General features: G+C 40.8%; 1 protein-coding gene across 4 annotated transcripts; it reads left to right on the top strand.

Annotated features, from left to right (window-relative positions):
* The first annotated feature begins 1,444 nt into the window (after nt 1-1,444).
* On the top strand, nt 1,445-18,629 carry LOC309491657 (ATP-dependent RNA helicase DQX1-like). Of its 4 annotated transcripts, none has more exons than XR_014203240.1 (13): nt 1,445-1,751; nt 4,082-4,429; nt 5,011-5,204; nt 5,765-6,146; nt 8,317-8,586; nt 8,935-9,034; nt 10,237-10,392; nt 11,921-12,112; nt 14,197-14,322; nt 14,946-15,136; nt 15,394-15,584; nt 15,851-16,959; nt 17,408-18,629. XR_014203240.1 is itself a non-coding variant. In XM_082190707.1 (12 exons), the coding sequence occupies exons 2-12, from the start codon at nt 4,139-4,141 to the stop codon at nt 16,029-16,031; spliced, it is 2,274 nt and encodes a 757-aa protein (XP_082046833.1). In that variant the 5' UTR covers nt 1,445-1,751; nt 4,082-4,138; the 3' UTR covers nt 16,032-18,629. The 4 variants fall into 4 exon arrangements, 1 of the variants encoding a protein (XP_082046833.1); XR_014203241.1 differs by having other exon boundaries at nt 17,004-18,629; XR_014203242.1 differs by having other exon boundaries at nt 15,851-17,084; nt 17,198-18,629.
* Nucleotides 18,630-18,863: the final 234 nt, after the last annotated feature.

The following is an 18,863-nucleotide window of genomic DNA, read 5'->3' as shown; positions in this document are numbered from 1 at the left end:
GCGCATACTAAATGAGGCAAGGGTGTCGAGTTACATTCAAGATATTTGAAGGCATTTTTTTTTTTAAGGAAAAATGTCATTTTGGTGATCAAAGGTGAGTTTTAAGGGATACAATTATTGACTTTGCGGGGACTTTAATACACCAGACACTTTTTGCTAATGCTATTTTGTTTTAATGTGTTTCACGTGAACAGAGTAACAAGTAACAAGCTTCTGTTTCTACACAAACACATCAGTGATTTTTATGTGGCGATAAATGTCATGTGACTGATCACTCTGGACCTGCAGGAAAATGACATCATGTCAACACTGATTAGACACATGGTGTAATTACAGTCTCTACCAGCAGGGGCTAATGGGGCTAGTCCCAGTCTAGGGTCCATCATATCAGCTTCTGACACAACCAGTAGTGTGAGTTTGGGGCTTTGGGACTATTTGTATTTGTGGGACACTAGTAATCAATAGGGGTGTAACGATACCCTCATGTCACGATTCGATACACATCACGACACTGAACTCACGATACGATATTATTGCGAGACATATGGTAAAAGGTTAACAAAAAATTAAATGCTAAATTTGGTGTTACTTTGTGTGTGTAAATGAATAGGCGTTTGACTTAGTGCTGGAAACCCAAAGCACAGGACAATAGTATATAATACTCTATTATAACAATATTCATGATTCTGAAGCTGAAAATACAGAATTATTTTAGACGAATATGCTTGCACTCTTTCACTGACTAGATATATTTAAAATAATGTAGGACACTTTTTAATAAGACATTTGGCTTTATTAGGAGCCATAAACATCCCCCCATTGCATTATTATAAATTATATTCAACATTATATAGTACAGTAGTTTAATGTAGTTCTGACACTAAAACTCTGAAACTCTTTCTCACAGTTATGTTATTTTGGGTGAACTACACAATACTTTTTTTGTATTGCGATATATTGTGACACTCCTAGTAATCACATATTGAACGTCAATTTATTTTATGTTTCTTAACTCATAATTCACAACCATACATTGCTTATAACTAGTCACAGTCTGACCTTTAGGGTCCATCATATCAGCTTCTGACACAACCAGTTACAGCGTGAGTTTAGGGCTTTGATTCTCTGTTTATTTTGGGACGTATTGAACGTCAGTTTATTTGTTTCTTAACTCATAATTCACAATCATACATTGACCTATTTACTTTGGTTAGTTGTTTTCTTTATAGCACATTCATTCATTCATGTATTAGTAGTGTGTCGGTCTCCACCCTTCTCTTATATCTCTATGATCTGCTTCAGGTTTCAGCTCCACCTGCCCGGTGAGCGCGAGGCTGCGTCTCAACCCCTCTCGAGTGCCCTACCCAGTGCGCAGCCTCAGTGGCGCGTGTCATAGGCACGTGACGCAGGCCCGTGTTGCCTAGGCAGCGGCCGAGCGGGGTTTGAGACGCGGCCCCGTGAGGTGAGAGTGAGAGATTCAACATGGCGGCGGAGTTTCGCTCTCTGGCGATGAAATACCATCAACAGTCACGAATGATATCGTAATATCGCATTAAAACAGCCTCAGATCGACTTCCAATCATTTCGTTTTACATTTTCAATATCCCCTGAAGGACATTATATGATATTTCGTGTCATCGCGAGTCGATGGTTGTAACGTAACGTACATTAACGCGGTACTTTCTCTCATTAATGACGTTTTATTCCTCATCGGGTTAGTCTGACGGATCTGAGGGGGAAATGTGCTTCAGGTAAATGTGTTTTCCTCTCGTTCTGCTTTGTTTTTGTCCTTTTCACCTGTGTTGTCGTCGTCTGATCTCTGACAGTCAGCTGATACACGGTCATTATGCAGATTTAAAGCAAACGCGTCTGAATTTATTCATCATATCATGCAAAACATTACATTTAAAATAATTACACTGTTATACCAATTTTGATTTAATCCTAATGCTGCATCACAGTGTTTATCATGGTTGTTTTCGAATCAAAAAACAAATGAAGTCAGTCATTATTTTATTTTCAATAAGTACAAATAATATCATGTTCACGTGTGATCTCTGTAAATAATGTAAAGCACAGATATGTTTAGGTTCAGTGATTATTTTGTATGTTTTCCCTGTTGATTGTGTTCTTTTGTTGTTGATGATGATGATGATGATGATGATGATGCGCTTTAATCTGACCTCAATATCACTGAAAAACACATCACTCATATTAACACACAGAATAAACCTATGGAAGCTTGTTTCTGATACGGAATAAAAGATAAAAAAAGGCAATTGCAACTTTTTCTCTCACTTTTTTCTCTCGCAATTGCCAGTTTATATTGCGCAATTTTGAGGAAGTTGTGAGATATAAACTCGCAATTGGGAGAAAGAAGTCAGAATTGTGAGATGATGATAATATAGCCTAACCCAGCCTCAATAACCTTTTATTTTTTTACTCCGTTGCATTAGTGGCGTGTCACGTGGTTAGTTCCTGCCAAACACACGTGCTAGTTAAGCAAATGCATCAGTGCCTTGTTCAAACATCACGTCACGTATCTCGTGTTGTACTACTGTGGCATAATTGATCTATATTATAATTCTACTGCATGTCTAAATGAGATACTGTCTTACTAACCCGAGACAGCTCTCATACTGTGTGAGGAGCAGTTCTGATAGCGTGTGATACAGTGAGGGAAACAGGATAGTGTGTGTGTGTCCTTCTTTCCTCAGTGCAGTGAAGCCTGTGTTTTGCATGGAGGACATGTGCTGGATTCCTGACGTGTGTAGAGTTACTTTGAGCTCCAGCGGCTGTTCCTGACTTCATTCACACTCGATGTTGCGAGAAAGAGTCGTTCAGCTGTTCCTAGTCTGAAAGAAATTGTGCATTATCCGGCAATAAAGTATTACAGCTGCACGATTAAGCAAAAATAAAACTGAGATTGTGATTATCACTTAGTGCGATTATAAAATGGCAAAGGCTGTGATGTAATAAAATAAATATATGCACGTATTTCAGGGTGAAGCGCGGCACTGTGTTCATTTACACACGAGCAGCTCATGATCTCTCCCTCTGCTTTGAGTTTGAGTCGCTTTAAGCTAATGTTTTATTTTTCTTAAATACTCTTTTAAATTTTACAATGAAATATTACAATAGAAAAAGAAAAAAAAACTATTTCCTGTTTGTACACAATAGGTCGTAATCATGAACTTCAAAGTCTGATGGAATCTTTCAAGGCAAACCTGTGATTCTATGTGATACGCACTGGAAGTCTGATGTTTTAAACGCGGTATCCTAAAGCTAGTTAAAGACTTTTCAAGCTACGCAGGGGAACAGCTTCTGGAAACCTAGTAGTGGCACACATGTTTGTTAATACTTACTGATGTTTGCATGCATGCAAATTATTTATTGATCAAATCTAGTAATTTAAAGGTAAATAAAGTATAAAAAAATTACAAAATGATTATCAAAATGAAATAAAATAAACTTTAAAAAAAAAAAAAAAAATGTAAGTATAATTTTTGGGCTTCGGGTCATTTTGACCTGCGAGGGAAAGATGTGTTACATTTGAGGGTTAATACTTACTGATGTTTGCTTGTATGCATATTATTTATTGATCAAATCTAGTCATTTAAAGGTAAATAAAGCAACAACAAAAAATTTCCCAAACATTTGTATTAAAAAAATAGAAAAAATATTATTAAAATGTAATCAAATAAGCTTTCTGAAAAATAAATAAATAAATAATTAAGTATACATTTAGGGCTTCAGTTCATTTTGACCCGCAAGGGAAAGATGTGTTACATTTGAGGGTTAATACTTACAGATGTTTGCTTGCATGCATATTATTTATTGATCAAATCTAGTAATTTAAAGGTAAATAAAGTTTTTAAAAAATCGCCAAAAAAATTACATAAAAAAATAGAAAGAATATTATCAAAATGAAATAAAATTAGCTTTCTTGACAAATGTAAAAAAAAGTAAAAGTTTTAGGGCTTCGGGTCATTTTGACCCGTGAGGGAAAGATGCGTTACATGCTGATGTATGCTTACATGCATGATATCAAATAAAGCTCTTGTGGATTTCTTCTGTGTAGGTGATTCAGATTAGCGGCGTACCTCAGGGCTCCGTCAGCGGCCCGTTCACGTTCATCATGTCTTCGGCCCCGAAAGCTCCTGTTCTCTCGGGCGGGGACGATCTCTCCATCTCGTCTCTGCTGTCCGGAGACCTGGAGGAGGAGGAGGGCGAGAGAGCGGATGAGGACCTGGCCGATCTGGAGGTGAACCCGTACGACGGGCTGCCGTTCTCCTCCCGATACTACAGTCTTCTGGAGGAGAGGAAGACACTGCCCGTGTGGAGCCTGAAGTACAGTTTGCTGGAGCACATGGAGGACCACAGTATGATCGTGCTGAGCGCGGATGGAGGCTCGGGGAAGAGCACACAGGTGGAGCACAGCTCATCCACATCACACACACGCTGATTCCCCATCAGGGTTTGAAATGAACACCCGCCAGATGTTATAATGTTTACTCACTTTGCTGGGGAAGTCAAATCTGCGCAGATTTAGCGCAAATACTCGTGAGTCATCATGATATATTAAATACAGTGTATTGCACAGAATTTGCTCATATCTGGCTTACTTGAACACACACGTCACTACACAACACATAACGGCACGCTTGTTCATTTGCATTGAAGCAACAGCGAAGATTAAAAAGCATTTGGTGAACAGAGAAGACATTGTTATTTTCCAACATCTATCCACCTATCTGTTCTGTTCCATCCCAATCTATTCTATTCTATTCTATTCTATTCTATTCTATTCTATTCTATTCTATTCTATTCTATTCTATTCTATTGTTTTATTCAGTTCCATTCTATTCTATTCTATTCTATTCTAGCCTAGTTTTGTTTGATTCTGTTGTATTGTGTTCTACTGTTGTGTTCTATTTCTGTTCTCTGACGTGGCTCTTTGTGTCGTGTGTGTGTGTGTGTGTGTGTGTGTGTGTGTGTGTGTGTGTGCAGGTTCCTCAGTGGTGTGTGGAGTACGCTCTGTCGCACGAGTTCTCTCAGGGTCTGGTGTGTTGTTCTCAGCCGTACGCGGCGGCCGCTTCCAGTCTAGCGCTCAGAGTGGCGGATGAGATGGACCTGAGTCTGGGGTTAGAGGTCGGATACAGGGTCCCACACGAGGACGGGTGCACCCCCGACACTATCCTGAGGTACACACACACACACACACCCCGGACACTGTAATGAGGTACACACAAACACACACACACACACCCCGGACACTATAATGAGGTACACACAAACACACACACACACACACACACACACCCCGACACTATCCTGAGGTACACACACACACACACACACACACACACACACACACCCCGGACACTATAATGAGGTACACACAAACACACACACACACACACACACACACACACCCCGGACACTATAATGAGGTACACACACACACACACACACACACACACACCGGACACCATCCTGCAGTACAAAGGTCAAAAATTCAAAAATGACAGAAATAAAAAATAATAATAATTTCAATGAAATGAATGTACTATATTTTAGTTGTGTGTTTTTTATTTAATATTTAGTATTTTTAGGGGATTTTATGGTACTGAATTATATTTAATAATTTAACCTGTTGGAATCATGTCCATGTTTTGTGTGTGTACCGAGTTTCGTTCCATTCTGATGAAGTCCAGCATGGCGTGAGAGCACCAGTAGTGATGCTTGTGCTGTAAACCTGCAGGTTCGTGACGGACTCGCTCTTGCTGGAGGAAATGATGTCAGACCCTCTCCTGCGTCAGTACGGGGTGCTGGTGATCGACGAGGCTCAGGAGCGCACGGTTTCCACAGATGTTTTGCTAGGGCTCCTGCGTGACGTGTGCCAGCAGCGCCGCGAGCTACGGGTGCTAGTGCTAACCGATCCCGCCAGCACGCACACCTTCGCTAGCTTCCTGGGAGAGAGCGTGCCTCACCTCAGCGTTCCCGCGCTAGCCTCCAGCGCAGAGATCCTGTACCGGGACCCGCCCACAGGACGTGACCTAGCAACCGCTTCCTGTCACATGATCCTGGATCTGCACCGCAGGGGGGAGCAAGGAGACGTTCTAGTGTTCCTCCCTAGTGTTCAGGTGTGTGTGTTTTAAATAATTTTTTTTTTTTTTAACCAGGAAGGTCCCGTCAATTAAGGGATAATGTATGAACATGTATGACACTTGAACAGCGTGATGAACAACATCCAAGTATTCAAAGGCACATTTACTCAGTAAGAGGATCTGCTGAGGGTCCTGCTTCTTATTATGTCCTGATAATAATATGGGTTTTTGCTTGGAACACAAAAGAAGATGTTGAGCAGAATACCAGGAAAGATGATGTAGATCTATAATGTCTAGCGGCTAAAAGGACTCTCAAAATTTTCTAGGTTTAATCCAAGCCTGTCTCTCTCTCTCTTGAATCCAACACGGACATAACTGCAGTTCCTCCACTGGCCACTAGAGGCCGGCTGCAGGAGAGACTCAATCCCATAATCCCTCATGTTAAAATGCCCAACTTTACAGCAGAAATAAACATGTTTACAGTCTGGAGCAGAAAGAGCTTTTGGTCTATATCGCTAATGTTGCCCTTCATGACGACTGTGAGGGGGTGAATATTTTTATAACTCATCCGTTTAAATTATATTAAGCCTTAAAGTTCTGCATAATTAAGGGTGTGGCCACTTGAGTGACAGGTGGATTGCCGCTGATGTCACTACTAGCCGTTTGTCTGCTGTCTGTTCGCGTGACAAGATGGCGATGGCCGGCTCCGCCCACTTTGGGCTTCAAAAATGTTTTTCAGAAATACTACGGGTGACATTTGAATTTGAATTTATTTATTGAAGGATAGCCTCTTGAGATGCAACATCTCATTTTCAAGAGGGTCCTATCATCAAGAGGGGACATCTCGCACACTACGCCCATATTTTTTTACAGTCTATGGTTCAAACCAATAACCTGTATTTTAAAAAGGCCATATTAAACCCTTTTACAATGTCTTGAGCAGGTTTTCCTGCGTGAATGTTGATTATTCTCCTCATATTCTCCATTGTTGCGGCTCCTCTCTTCCCAGTCTGTCAGTAACGCTCTGTTTACTTCCTGTCTCTATGAAGCCCCTCCTCCTGAAAAGCACACTGTGCTCTGATTTGTCAGCTGGAGCGGTGTGTTGTGATTGGTCGAGTGCTTTAAGTGTGTTTGGGAAATGTCCCGCCCCTAATTACCATAACCGCCAGTTTAATACACTACTAACTAACTCAACCAGGCCCCGCCCCTTTATTCTGCGCATTAATTATTTAAATGAGGAATATTGTGACTTTGCAGAGCTTTTTCATGCTCAAACAGCAACAATGAGAACATATAGTGATCTAACATAGTCACATCAAACCAACATCAACTCCTAATTTCTGTAAAACAGCGGACGTGTGTGTGTTGTTTCCCTTACTGCAAAAAATGCTTTTCTTACTCAGTATTTTTTGTCTGGTTTCCAGTCCAAATATCTACAAATTCTTAAATCAAGATGCATTTACTAAAGTAGTAGAAAACAAGACATAATATCATATGGAATTTTACTCATCTAGTAAATGCATCTTGATTTAAGAATTTGTAGATATTTGGACTGGAAACCAGACAAAAGCATGTTTGCAGTGCTCCCCTGATCTCCTTATGTAGATCACACACAAACATGGACTCCTTTTGTCAACAGTGTCACGCCTGAGCAAACAGAGCTCGTTCTGCGGAGACACTCGCTGAAGTTTCAAACGCTTCTGATTTCACTGAGCTGATGGAAAGATGCATTTGCATTGAATATAGATTTGCTGTTGAAAAGTTTACGTCCTAAAGCTAAATATACTTTTGCATGCGTTAATCACAGAGTCAGCTGAGCAAACTAATCTATACTACTCAAACCATTACAGAGGACTAGATGTTTGCTATCAAAACCAGACAGTCTCAAAAACACGCTTCGAAATCGCTGGTGTTTCTGACGTCACAAACTACCTTGTAACCAATCAGATCAACGTGTGATCGTCAACCAGTGGATCTCTGAGCTGAGTGAGTGAGTGGAGGCGGGGCTCATTTGCATATTCATAGAGCCGCGCATACTAAATGAGGCGAGGGTGTCGAGTTACAGTCAAGATATTTTAAGGCACAAAGACATTATTTTTCAAGGAAAAAACATTTAAATATGTCATTTTGGTGATCAAAGATGAGTTTTAAGGGATACAATGAGACAGAGATGTGTATTTGATCAGGCTGTTGTTGTGGTTGTCAGGAGATCCAGGAGTGTCGAGCGGCGCTGGAGAAGGAGTGTGTGTCTCTGAGCTCTCACCTGTCGTCTCTGCGTGTGATCGAGCTTCACGCTGGCGGAGGAGGCTCGTCGCAGGAGCTCTACGACCCCGAGAGCGTGGATGACGAGCAGGAGGACGAGCAGGAGGATCCGGCTCACAGACGCAGGGTCGTTCTCACCGACGTCTTAGCAGAGGCTTCGTTCTCCCTCCGTAACGTCCGATACGTCATCGACACCGGCGTCCAGCTGAAGACCGTGAGTGTGTGGAGATCAGGGCTGGCAAAGTGGCTGAAAAGCTCAGTTCGAATTTCTTTCTTAAATATCAGCAAAATTCTCGCCATTGTTCAAATGAACCACTTCAAATTAGTTATACTGGGTTAGCTAACACAAACACAACGTGTCAGTGACGTCATCCTCATGTCTCGCACGCCTCTCGACACACCAAACATTCAAATGCACGGATTTTACATTCGAATGTGCAGCTTTTTTATTTTTTATTCGACGAATATTCGAAATTCGAAGTCGTATTTGCCAGCCCTAGTGGAGGTCAGAGTTCACGTGGCTGTGGCGTTCAGTGTTGTTCACCCTGCTGTTCCTGCACAGATCTACAACCCTCAGATCCGAGCGGATTCACAGCTTCAGCAGCCAATCAGCAGACAGCAGGCCGACGCTCGAGCCCGCAGGGTCAACAGCAAACTGCCCGGTGGGTAAATACACACACCTTATTAAAGTGCCCCTGTTAGTATTATCTTTCGGTCATTGATTCGGAACTGAAACGAGTCTCACTTCCTGTTGAACCTGCGTAGGGTTGTAAGTAATTAGCATAATGCCCACCTCTGGTCTTGATTGGCTGAACAGCGTCTCTTAGCCCCGCCCTCAAACACTGTAGTGTATCTGAGACTGGAAGAGTTTGGTTCGTGTTGTTCATGTGGAGAAGACGCTGTTTTGGTGAGATTGATACGGTTAAACCCACGCCATCGTTACTGTTCGTATCACTGAGATCAAGAGCTGAGATTCAGATATGATAATGAGTGTTTGCTTTCTGACCAATCACAGCAGAGCAGCTCTCAGATAGGCGGGGCTTAGAGAGACTGAATCTTCGATGGAAGCGTTTCAGACACTGAGAGAAAAGAGCTGACGCTGCAGTGGAGAAATTAAAGTGTGTTTGATGCATGTAAACCTGTTGTAGGAGAAATTAAAACAAAATTAGGAACCTATAAAATGGCATAATAGGGCAAAAAAGAGAACCTTGTTTTGGACCCATGTGACTTCCTTTTGCTGAAATTTAACAATGAGTGAAACTGAAGCTTTAAAAGGACGCAAAAGACCATTACTGTTAATTAACGTAATCTAAGGCAGTTTGTTCTGGGTTGGTTTGGGGAGGAATTAAAAATGTAAAAACTGCAAACTCTGTACAAACAATAGCATTTGTCTTTGGAATAAAAAAAAAAGACACAAACGCATCATAAACATGGTCCATATGTGCTTCTGTGATGCTCAGTCGTTCAGTCCCATTCACTGTCATTGTATAGAAAATATCAATATAAGCATTTTATACCCAACCCTAATTGTATTTATTTAAAATATGATTAAAAGGAAGTCTGATGTTTACATTTATTCATTTAGCAGACGCTTTTATCCGAAGCGACTTACAGAACAATAGAAGCAGTGAAACTAACAATAGACAATAACATGCCAGTGCTGTGACCCTTCCCAGTTTAATCTAACGCAGTATGTGTACTTTATTTTATTTTATACTGTATATATAAATAGATATAGGATAGAAGATAAAGTGTTAGTATTAATGGATCAAGTGTTGCCGAGAAAGATGCGTCACGGACTCGGTTCAGTTGAGTTCATCGGTCATGTGATTGAGTTGATCGGTCGTGTGTGTTGTGTCCGCAGGTGTGTGTTTCCGCCTGTACTCTCAGCTGATGTACGAGGAGATGCCGGCGTCTCGGTGTCCAGCGGTGGCCGAAGCGAACCTCAGTCACCTGGTGCTGCTCCTCAAGAGACTGGACATCGCAGACATGGGCCAGTGCAAGTTCCTGGACCGGCCGGGTGAGAGCTTTATCCTGTGTTCTTCATTCAGATCCCCAGTGTTTGCTTATCTTCCTGGGGTCCACACAGCCATACAAGACAAAAACATACAGATAACATACAACACACAACATCACACACACAACTTACATTTACATATACATTACATATATGTCTTCTATATACAGATGTCCTTTTACTTTTTTGTATGTTTATTGGAACCATATTCCAAGCAACAGAACCTCGATAAAGCACAGATTGTTTCATGAAATGTGTGTGTGGACAAGCTAAAGAGTTGAGCTTTACTCACTCGACACGTTCTATAGTCGTGTCTAAAACCCACATATACAAGTTTATCAGAAATCCACACCTGTGTTCATCCTGACAGCAAATGTACATTTAGTTTTAGTCATATTTTAGTCATCTGAATTGTTTTAGTTTTATTCTAGTTTTAATCGACAAAATACAATAAGATTTTAGTCAACTAAATCTACTGTAGAATTTCCTAAAATTTCCAAACCCATGATATACTCCCGGAGAAAACATCTATTAACCTGTTAAATTTGATTTAATAGTTTGAACATGCAATACAGACACAGATGTAAAAAAAAATATCTCAAAATTAAATAAAATTGAACTCTTTTCAATAATTGATACATGCATTCTTTATAACAACTTGCACACATCATTCTTTATTCTTTAAAGCAGACATATTTATTTGAATAAATTAAATATAATGAATCCTTATGAAAGCTATTAAAGAGCAGTGAATGCCTTTCTCTTTTTGCATCAAACAACCCGCCAACGACATTCATCAAACACATGCCAACCCGTGTCATGATCAGCACGTGACAGTTCAGATGTGCACATCTACCACACACACATCAGTTCTCTTCCCAGATCATCCCTACCTAACATCTTCTTCTAGTTCTTATTCGTTGATGAAAATGTCAATAGATTTTCGTTATAGTTTTTGTGATTCAAAACCAGTTATCGTCTCGTCTTCGTCTGTGAAAAAATTTCGTTGACAAAAATAATGCCGTAATTATTGGTTGGTTCCTTAAGGGATAGTTCACCCAAAAATGAAAGTTAACACATGATTTACTCTCCCTCAACTCATCCTAGGTGTATATGACTTTCTTCTTTCAGACGAACACAATCAGAGTTATATTAATAAATGTCCTGGCTCTTCCAAGCTTTATAATGGCAGTGACATAACGACGAACGTGATTGCAATTCTCTGCCATTATAAAGCTTGGAAGAGCCAGGACATTGTTTAATATAACTCTGATTGTGTTCGTCTGAAAGAAGAAAGTCATATACACCTAGGATGAGTTGAGGGAGAGTAAATCATGGGTTAACTTTCATTTTTGGGTGAACTATCCCTTTAAGCGCCCTTGAGCCCTGGAAAGGCGCTATATAAATAAAACTTATTATTATTATTATTATTATTATCCACAGTTCACACTGTCTAACTGGCACATCTAGAGCTGGAAGTTCCTGTTGCATCCGACATGATCTGTGTGTGTGTGTGTGTGTGTGTGTGCAGCTCCTGAGGCGCTGATGCAGGCGCTGGAGGATCTGGATTATCTGGCGGCTCTGGACGACGACGGGAATCTGTCGGAGGTGGGAATCATCATGTCTGAGCTTCCGCTGGAGCCGCCGCTAGCTAAAGCTCTGATCGCGTCCTGCGAGTTCGACTGCGTGAACGAGCTCCTGACCGTCGCTGCCATGCTGACCGGTACACATCTCTCACGCTACAGGACTGATTCACACACACTAGTGTCTCTAGTGGGGTCGCGTATCGTTTGACTTTTAACGATTCCGATTCCTATTTCAAGTCTTCTTATCGGTTCCTGATTTCGATTCCAATAAGGTAAAAAAAATAGCGTGGATATCATTCACATTTAGTCTTATTGCAAAACATTTAATTGGAGCTGAATATCATGAACAGAAATCAACAGGCTGAAGAACACTTACACAAGGAGCGTTTGCCTGTGGTTTAAAAACACCATAGAAGAACAACTAGCAGAACTAATATACACTTCAAGCATTAAAGACAATAAACACTCAGTGATTAAAAAAGAACAAATAAAAAATTTGCGATCGCAACAAATAGACACAACTGAACACAGATACGATTGAAATAAACAGTGTTTTAAGATTTTCAGGTGTTCAGGTTCAGAAACTGTAATCAAATGTAAAATAACACTGCACTTTATTAATAAAATATACATTATATATATACAGTGGGGAGAACAAGTATTTGATACACTGCCGATTTTGCAGGTTTTCCCTCTTACAAAGCATGTAGAAGTCTGTAATGTTTATCATAGGTACTCTTCAACTCTGAGTGACGGAATCTAAAACAAAAATTCAGAAAATCACATTGTATGATTTTTAAGTTATTAATTTGCATTTTATTGCATGACATAAGTATTTGATACATCAGAAAAGCAGAACTTAATATTTGGTACAGAAACCTTTTGTTTGCAATGACAGAGATCATACGTTTCCTGTAGTTCTTGACCAGGTTTGCACACACTGCAGCAGGGCTTCTGGCCCACTCCTCCATACAGACCTTCTCCAGATCCTTCAGGTTTCAGGGCTGTCGCTGGGCAATACGGACTTTCAGCTCCTCCAAAGATTTTCTATTGGGTTCAGGTCTGGAGACTGGCTCATCAGACCACATGACCTTCTCCCATTCCTCCTCTGGATCATCCAGATGGTCATTGGCACACTTCGGACGTGCCTGGACATGCGCTGGCTTGAGCAGGGGGACCTTGCGTGCGCTGCAGGACGGAGTAGTGTGTTACTAATGGTTTTCTTTGAGACTGTGGTCCCAGCTCTCTTCAGGTCATTGACCAGGTCCTGCCGTGTAGTTCTGGGCTGATCCCTCACCTTCCTCATGATCATTGATGCCCCACGGGGTGAGATCTTGCATGGTGCCCCAGACCGAGGGAGATTGACCGTCATCTTGAACTTCTTCCATTTTCTAATAATTGCGCCAACAGTTGTTGCCTTCTCTCCAAGCTACTTGCCCATTGTCCTCTAGCCCATCCCAGCCTTGTGCAGGTCTACAATTTTATCCCTGATGTCCTTACACAGCTCTCTGGTCTTGGCCATTGTGGAGAGGTTGGAGTCTGTTTGATTGAGTGTGTGGACAGGGGTCTTTTATACAGGTAACGAGTTTAAACAGGTGCAGTTAATACAGGTAATGAGTGGAGAACAGGAAGGCTTCTTAAAGAAAAACTAACAGGTCTGTGAGAGCCGGAATTCTTACTGGTTGGTAGGTGATCAAATACTTATGTCATGCAATAAAATGCAAATTATGTGCATGTGACTGCGTGCGCACTCATTGGGATAATTGTAAATGCACATAAACACAGACAGAAAAGACATGCCATCATGGAAATAAGATAAATAACATTACTTAAGGACTATTTAGTTTGTTTAATAAAATAACAAATTGTAATCTGGCGCTATAAAGAAAATCAAATCAAATTTACTTGACCTTCAGGGGTGGGGGGCGAGCCATTAGGGAGGGGGGGGGCGCCCCCCTTATATAATGGTAGGGGAAACACTGGTGTTATTATAGAGCACGAATATTAGGCTACTGTCACTTTAAGAGCTGCACGGATCCAATATACTGATACACATGAAGACAGAAAACAGAGTCTCTCGCGCTTGAACGGTTTAAAGTCATATTGAAATTCTCACAAAGGAATCGATAAGAGGAACCGAAAAAGTATCTGATTCCTGACCTCAAGTATTCGATTTTCGATTCCCAACCCTAGTGTTTAGTGTGTGTTTGATGACTTCCAGCTCCGCCGTGCTTCATAACGCCTCCGGCTGGTAAAGAGGAAGCGGCTTCGACACACAGACGACTCTTGCTTCATCCCGAGGGAGATCACATGACCCTCATCAACGTCTACAACGCATATCTGCAGCGTGAGTGACATCATCACACCGGATCACGAGAAACTGAAGTGTTTGAAACCGCTCCCTGTACACTACATAGTGCACTAGATCCTCATAGTCATACACCATAGACTATACACTATATAGTGCACTAGATCCTCATAGTCTTACACCATAGACTATACACTATATAGTGCACTAGATCCTCATAGTCACACACCATAGACTATACACTATATAGTGCACTAGATCCTCATAGTCATACACCATAGACTATACACTATATAGTGCACTAGATCCTCATAGTCATACACCATAGACTATACACTATATAGTGCACTAGATCCTCATAGTCTTACACCATAGACTATACACTATATAGTGCACTAGATCCTCATAGTCACACACCATAGACTATACACTATATAGTGCACTAGATCATCAGTCACACACCATAGACTATACACTATATAGTGCACTAGATCCTCATAGTTATACACTATAGACTATACACTACATAGTGCACTATATCAGGCGTCGGCCATTTTGTAGTGGTGTCCGAATTCTGAGTGAACGACATCATTCCCTACATTCTTTCACTACTTTTACCCACAATCCTCTCTGAATTCGAGAGCTTGTGTCTGTTTCCTCAGATAATGAAGATGAGGTCTGGTGCAGGACGAACTTCCTGAACGCCTCTGCGTTGCGATTGGCTGTGGTGATTAGGGCGGAGCTACTGGAGGTGATGCAGCGAATCGAGTTGCCCGTCTCTCCGCCCGCCTTCGGTTGCCAGGACAACAGCACTAATATAAAGAGAGCTCTGATATCGGGATTCTTCCTGAAGGTAAACGCACGCACTCATACTGAGCCGGTTGAATAGCTGAAGCGCTGGATTCTGATTGGCTGATAGACGTTCCTCATTCCTAGTGCTGGAGAGCCACTGTCGAGTTTAATTACAAGTGTGACTGGAGTTAATGTGGGCCGGATCTGGGCCGACACTATGTTTCTGTCTGGGCTAGTTGATTCTGATTGGTTAATCTGATTGTGCTGAGATTGATTGCACATGATCAGTTTTGAGTCCCCGGTGTGTCTGATCTTCAGGTTGCTCATGACGTGGACGGCTCGGGGAACTATCTGCTGCTCACACACCGGCACGTGTCTCACCTCCACCCGTTCTCCTCGTACCGCTGTCGCCGGCCTCGACCCGACCCGCCCGGCTGGGTGCTTTACCACGACTTCACCATCTCACACGACAACTGCATCTGCATCGTATCCGAGATTCACCCTCAAATGTGAGTGTGATCGCATCAAATCCCTGCCTGTCTGTGAGTGCCTTAGAGGAGGAGTTCAGTTTAAAATGAAAATTAGCCCATGATTTACTCGCCCTCAACTCATCCTAGGTGTATATGACTGTCTTCTATCAGGAGAATACAATCAGAGTTATAACAAATATCCTGGTTCTTCCCAGCTTTATAATGGCAGTGAACGGCTGTTTCTGTTTTGAAGTCCATAGATGCACTTTTATGATGGATAAAATCTGGACTTGTGTGTGTTGTAGGTTGGTGGAGCTGGCGCCTCAGTACTATCTGGAGAATCTTCCTCCCAGCGACGGCCTGGATCTGCTGATGGGCCTCAGACTGAGTCTATTCCCTCCGGATGATCAGGACAAGATCCCTCCGGATAAAAGCCTTGAGGAAGCGAGAGAAGAGTCCAGCGCAGAGACGTGTAGTGTACAGTAACCGTTCAGATGTTTCAGTCGCTGGAACACACACACACACACAGTCGCTGGAACACACACACACACACAGTCGCTGGAACACACACACACACAGTCGCTGGAACACACACACACACACAGTCGCTGGAACACACACACACACACAGTCGCTGGAACACACACACACACACAGTCGCTGGAACACACACTCAGGCCGCGGTGCAATGAAGAACTCCAGATGAACTCAGATGAGCTTTAATCAGGCTCAGATCTGTTATTTCTGTAACTGACATACTATAATATATATATTTATATATATATATATATATTTTTAATAGTGGATAAAGACATGTTTCTGGATCAAGTAAGGGAAGTGAGCCCAGCAAACACACTATCAGCTTCCTGCAGCCAATCAGATGAAGCTCAGTCATGTCCAATCACATGATTAAGACTACAGTCCAATCAGAAATAAATGCAGTTTTACTCGTCTGTTATTGGACTCTCTCTCTCTCTCACTGAATTAATGACTCTGCTGGCAGTCTGTAGTGTGGAAGCTTGTTTCTGCCATGGGATAAAAATGGGAAAAAAGGTAATTGCGACTTTTTAATCTCGCAGTACTGGCATTTTTCTATGAATTCTAGGATTTTATTTTTCACAATTCAGACTTTTTCTCAGATTTCTTTTCTTCTGAGAATGAGGTAAAGTCAGAATTCTGGGAAAAAACTCAGAATCCCAGGGGGGAAAAAAATCTGAATTGAGAAATTTAATTTCAGAATTCCGGAAAAAAGTCAGAATTGTGAGATTTAAACTGAAATTCAGAAGAAAAAAAAGTCACAATTGCAAGATTTAAATTCAGAATTCCGGAAAAAGTCAGAATTGCGAGATATAAAATCAGAATTCCAGAAAAAAGTTAGAATTCCAAGATTTAAACTCAGAATTCTGGAAAGAAAGTCAGAATTGCGAGATTTAAACTCAGAATTCCGGGGGGAAAAAGTCAGAATTGCAAAATATAAACTCAGAATTCCGGAAAGAAAGTCACAATTGCAAGATTTAAACTCAGAATTCCGGAAAGAAAGTCACAATTGTAAGATATAAACTCAGAATTCCAGAAAGAATTTTTTTTTGTAGAAAGAAAGAAAGTCACAAATCTAAACTGCAAAATTTAAACTTAGAATTCCGGAAAAAAAGTCACAATTGCAAGATTTAAACTTAGAATTCCAGAAAAAAAAATCTAAACTGCAAAATTTAAACTTAGAATTCCGGAAAGAAAGTCACAATTCCAAGATTTAAACTTAGAATTCCAGAAAAAAAAAATCTAAATTGCAAGATTTAAACTCTTGCAAAGATTTTTGAACTCAAAAGAATTTTGAAATATAAACTCAGAATTGCAACATAAAGAAATCTTAATTAGCTTTTTATATTTTTATTCCATGGTGGAAATAAGCGTCCCTAAAGCAGAAATAAGCAGTTGGAAACGTGTAATCCTGCATCCGCATCACTAGTGTGTGTGTGATTGTGTCGATACACACTCCTGCTCCGTCTGTCACACACACACACGTGCTCCTGTACCGACTCTTATATCCGTGTTGTGTTCTCGTAAACTCTCGGTCGCGGTGCATTTCTCCATGTGTTGTTGTGTGTTTGTTCTCCTCTTCAAACTGCCCGTTCAACCAGAACTATAACCAGAACTATAACCAGCACTATAACCAGAACTATATCAGTGTGTGCATTAATGCACGATAGTGAAATGCTCGAGCTCTTTAAAGCAGGACGGTATGAAAGCTCATTCCCTCCACTTGAAAAACTTGCTTTCGTAAGTCATAATTATAAGATGAAAAGTCTAAATAATTACTTAAAAACTCATAATGACACACTAAGTCGAAATTGACTGAAGACATTCTGTCATGGATTAGTTTCGGCTTTTATCTCATTATCAATTACTATGTCATAATTTCAACTTTTTGTCTCATAATTATGAATTTGTCAATAATTAAGTAAAAATTTTGACTTTTTTCCTCATAATTGACATGTTATAATTTCAACTTTTTGTCTCACAATTGACTTGTCATCTCATAGTTTTTAACTTTTTCCCAAAGCATGATTTTTTCCCTTTATGTGGCAGAAATGGGCTTTCATAGGATGGGTTCTGATTGGCTGTCAATGTTTTTATCATTCCTCTGCTATTCTCTTAGATTTAGAAACCAATATTAAAACTCCAGAGTAATTGTGAACGGGCTTCTGGTCCACGATGAGCCGCACAACACCAGCCTCCGATCTTCACTCAGCCTTCCCACTGAGCCGGACACTTTTCAGGATGATCCCTTTGTTTTCTGGAATCATGAATAGTGTGAGTTGATGATCTTCCTCGGTTTCCTGAACGTGACGCTCGTGAAAGCGACGGATCGACACTGGATGTTCGGGGTTCAGTTTGTTTGAATCCTATGACTGTGTATCGTGCTTTTAGAGGTCGTTTACTCCTTGTGTTTTGTATTTTTCTAAATCTTGTTCTCTCTCTCCCAGAAGCCTCTGTATTTTGTGTGTGAACTCTTGAGTGTACAAATGTGACTTTAATACAGGGGGAAATTTGAACACTAATTAAAAGTTGTGGTGCTTTTTTGAATTCCAGTATAGCAGATGTGTGTTTGTCTACTTCTCTTTCCTTTACATTATTTAGTGTTCCGGGGCAAAAATGACCTGCCTTTACAATTGCTCATAAATCTCTCATGTTATATTATCACTAAATATAAGATTCAATCTTTTTGTTAACTTGTTTTCTGTCATTCAGAGTCAGAATTGAGAGATAAATTCAGAATTCCAGGAAAAGTCAGAATTGTGAGATTTCTGAATTTAAACA

This window comes from Leuciscus leuciscus (assembly GCF_965113295.1).
Source record: "Leuciscus leuciscus genome assembly, contig: HAP1_SCAFFOLD_407, whole genome shotgun sequence".
Taxonomy (NCBI): Eukaryota; Metazoa; Chordata; class Actinopteri; order Cypriniformes; family Leuciscidae; genus Leuciscus; species Leuciscus leuciscus.
Note: the sequence above shows the minus strand (reverse complement) of the source record. Positions and strands in the feature narration are given on the sequence as shown.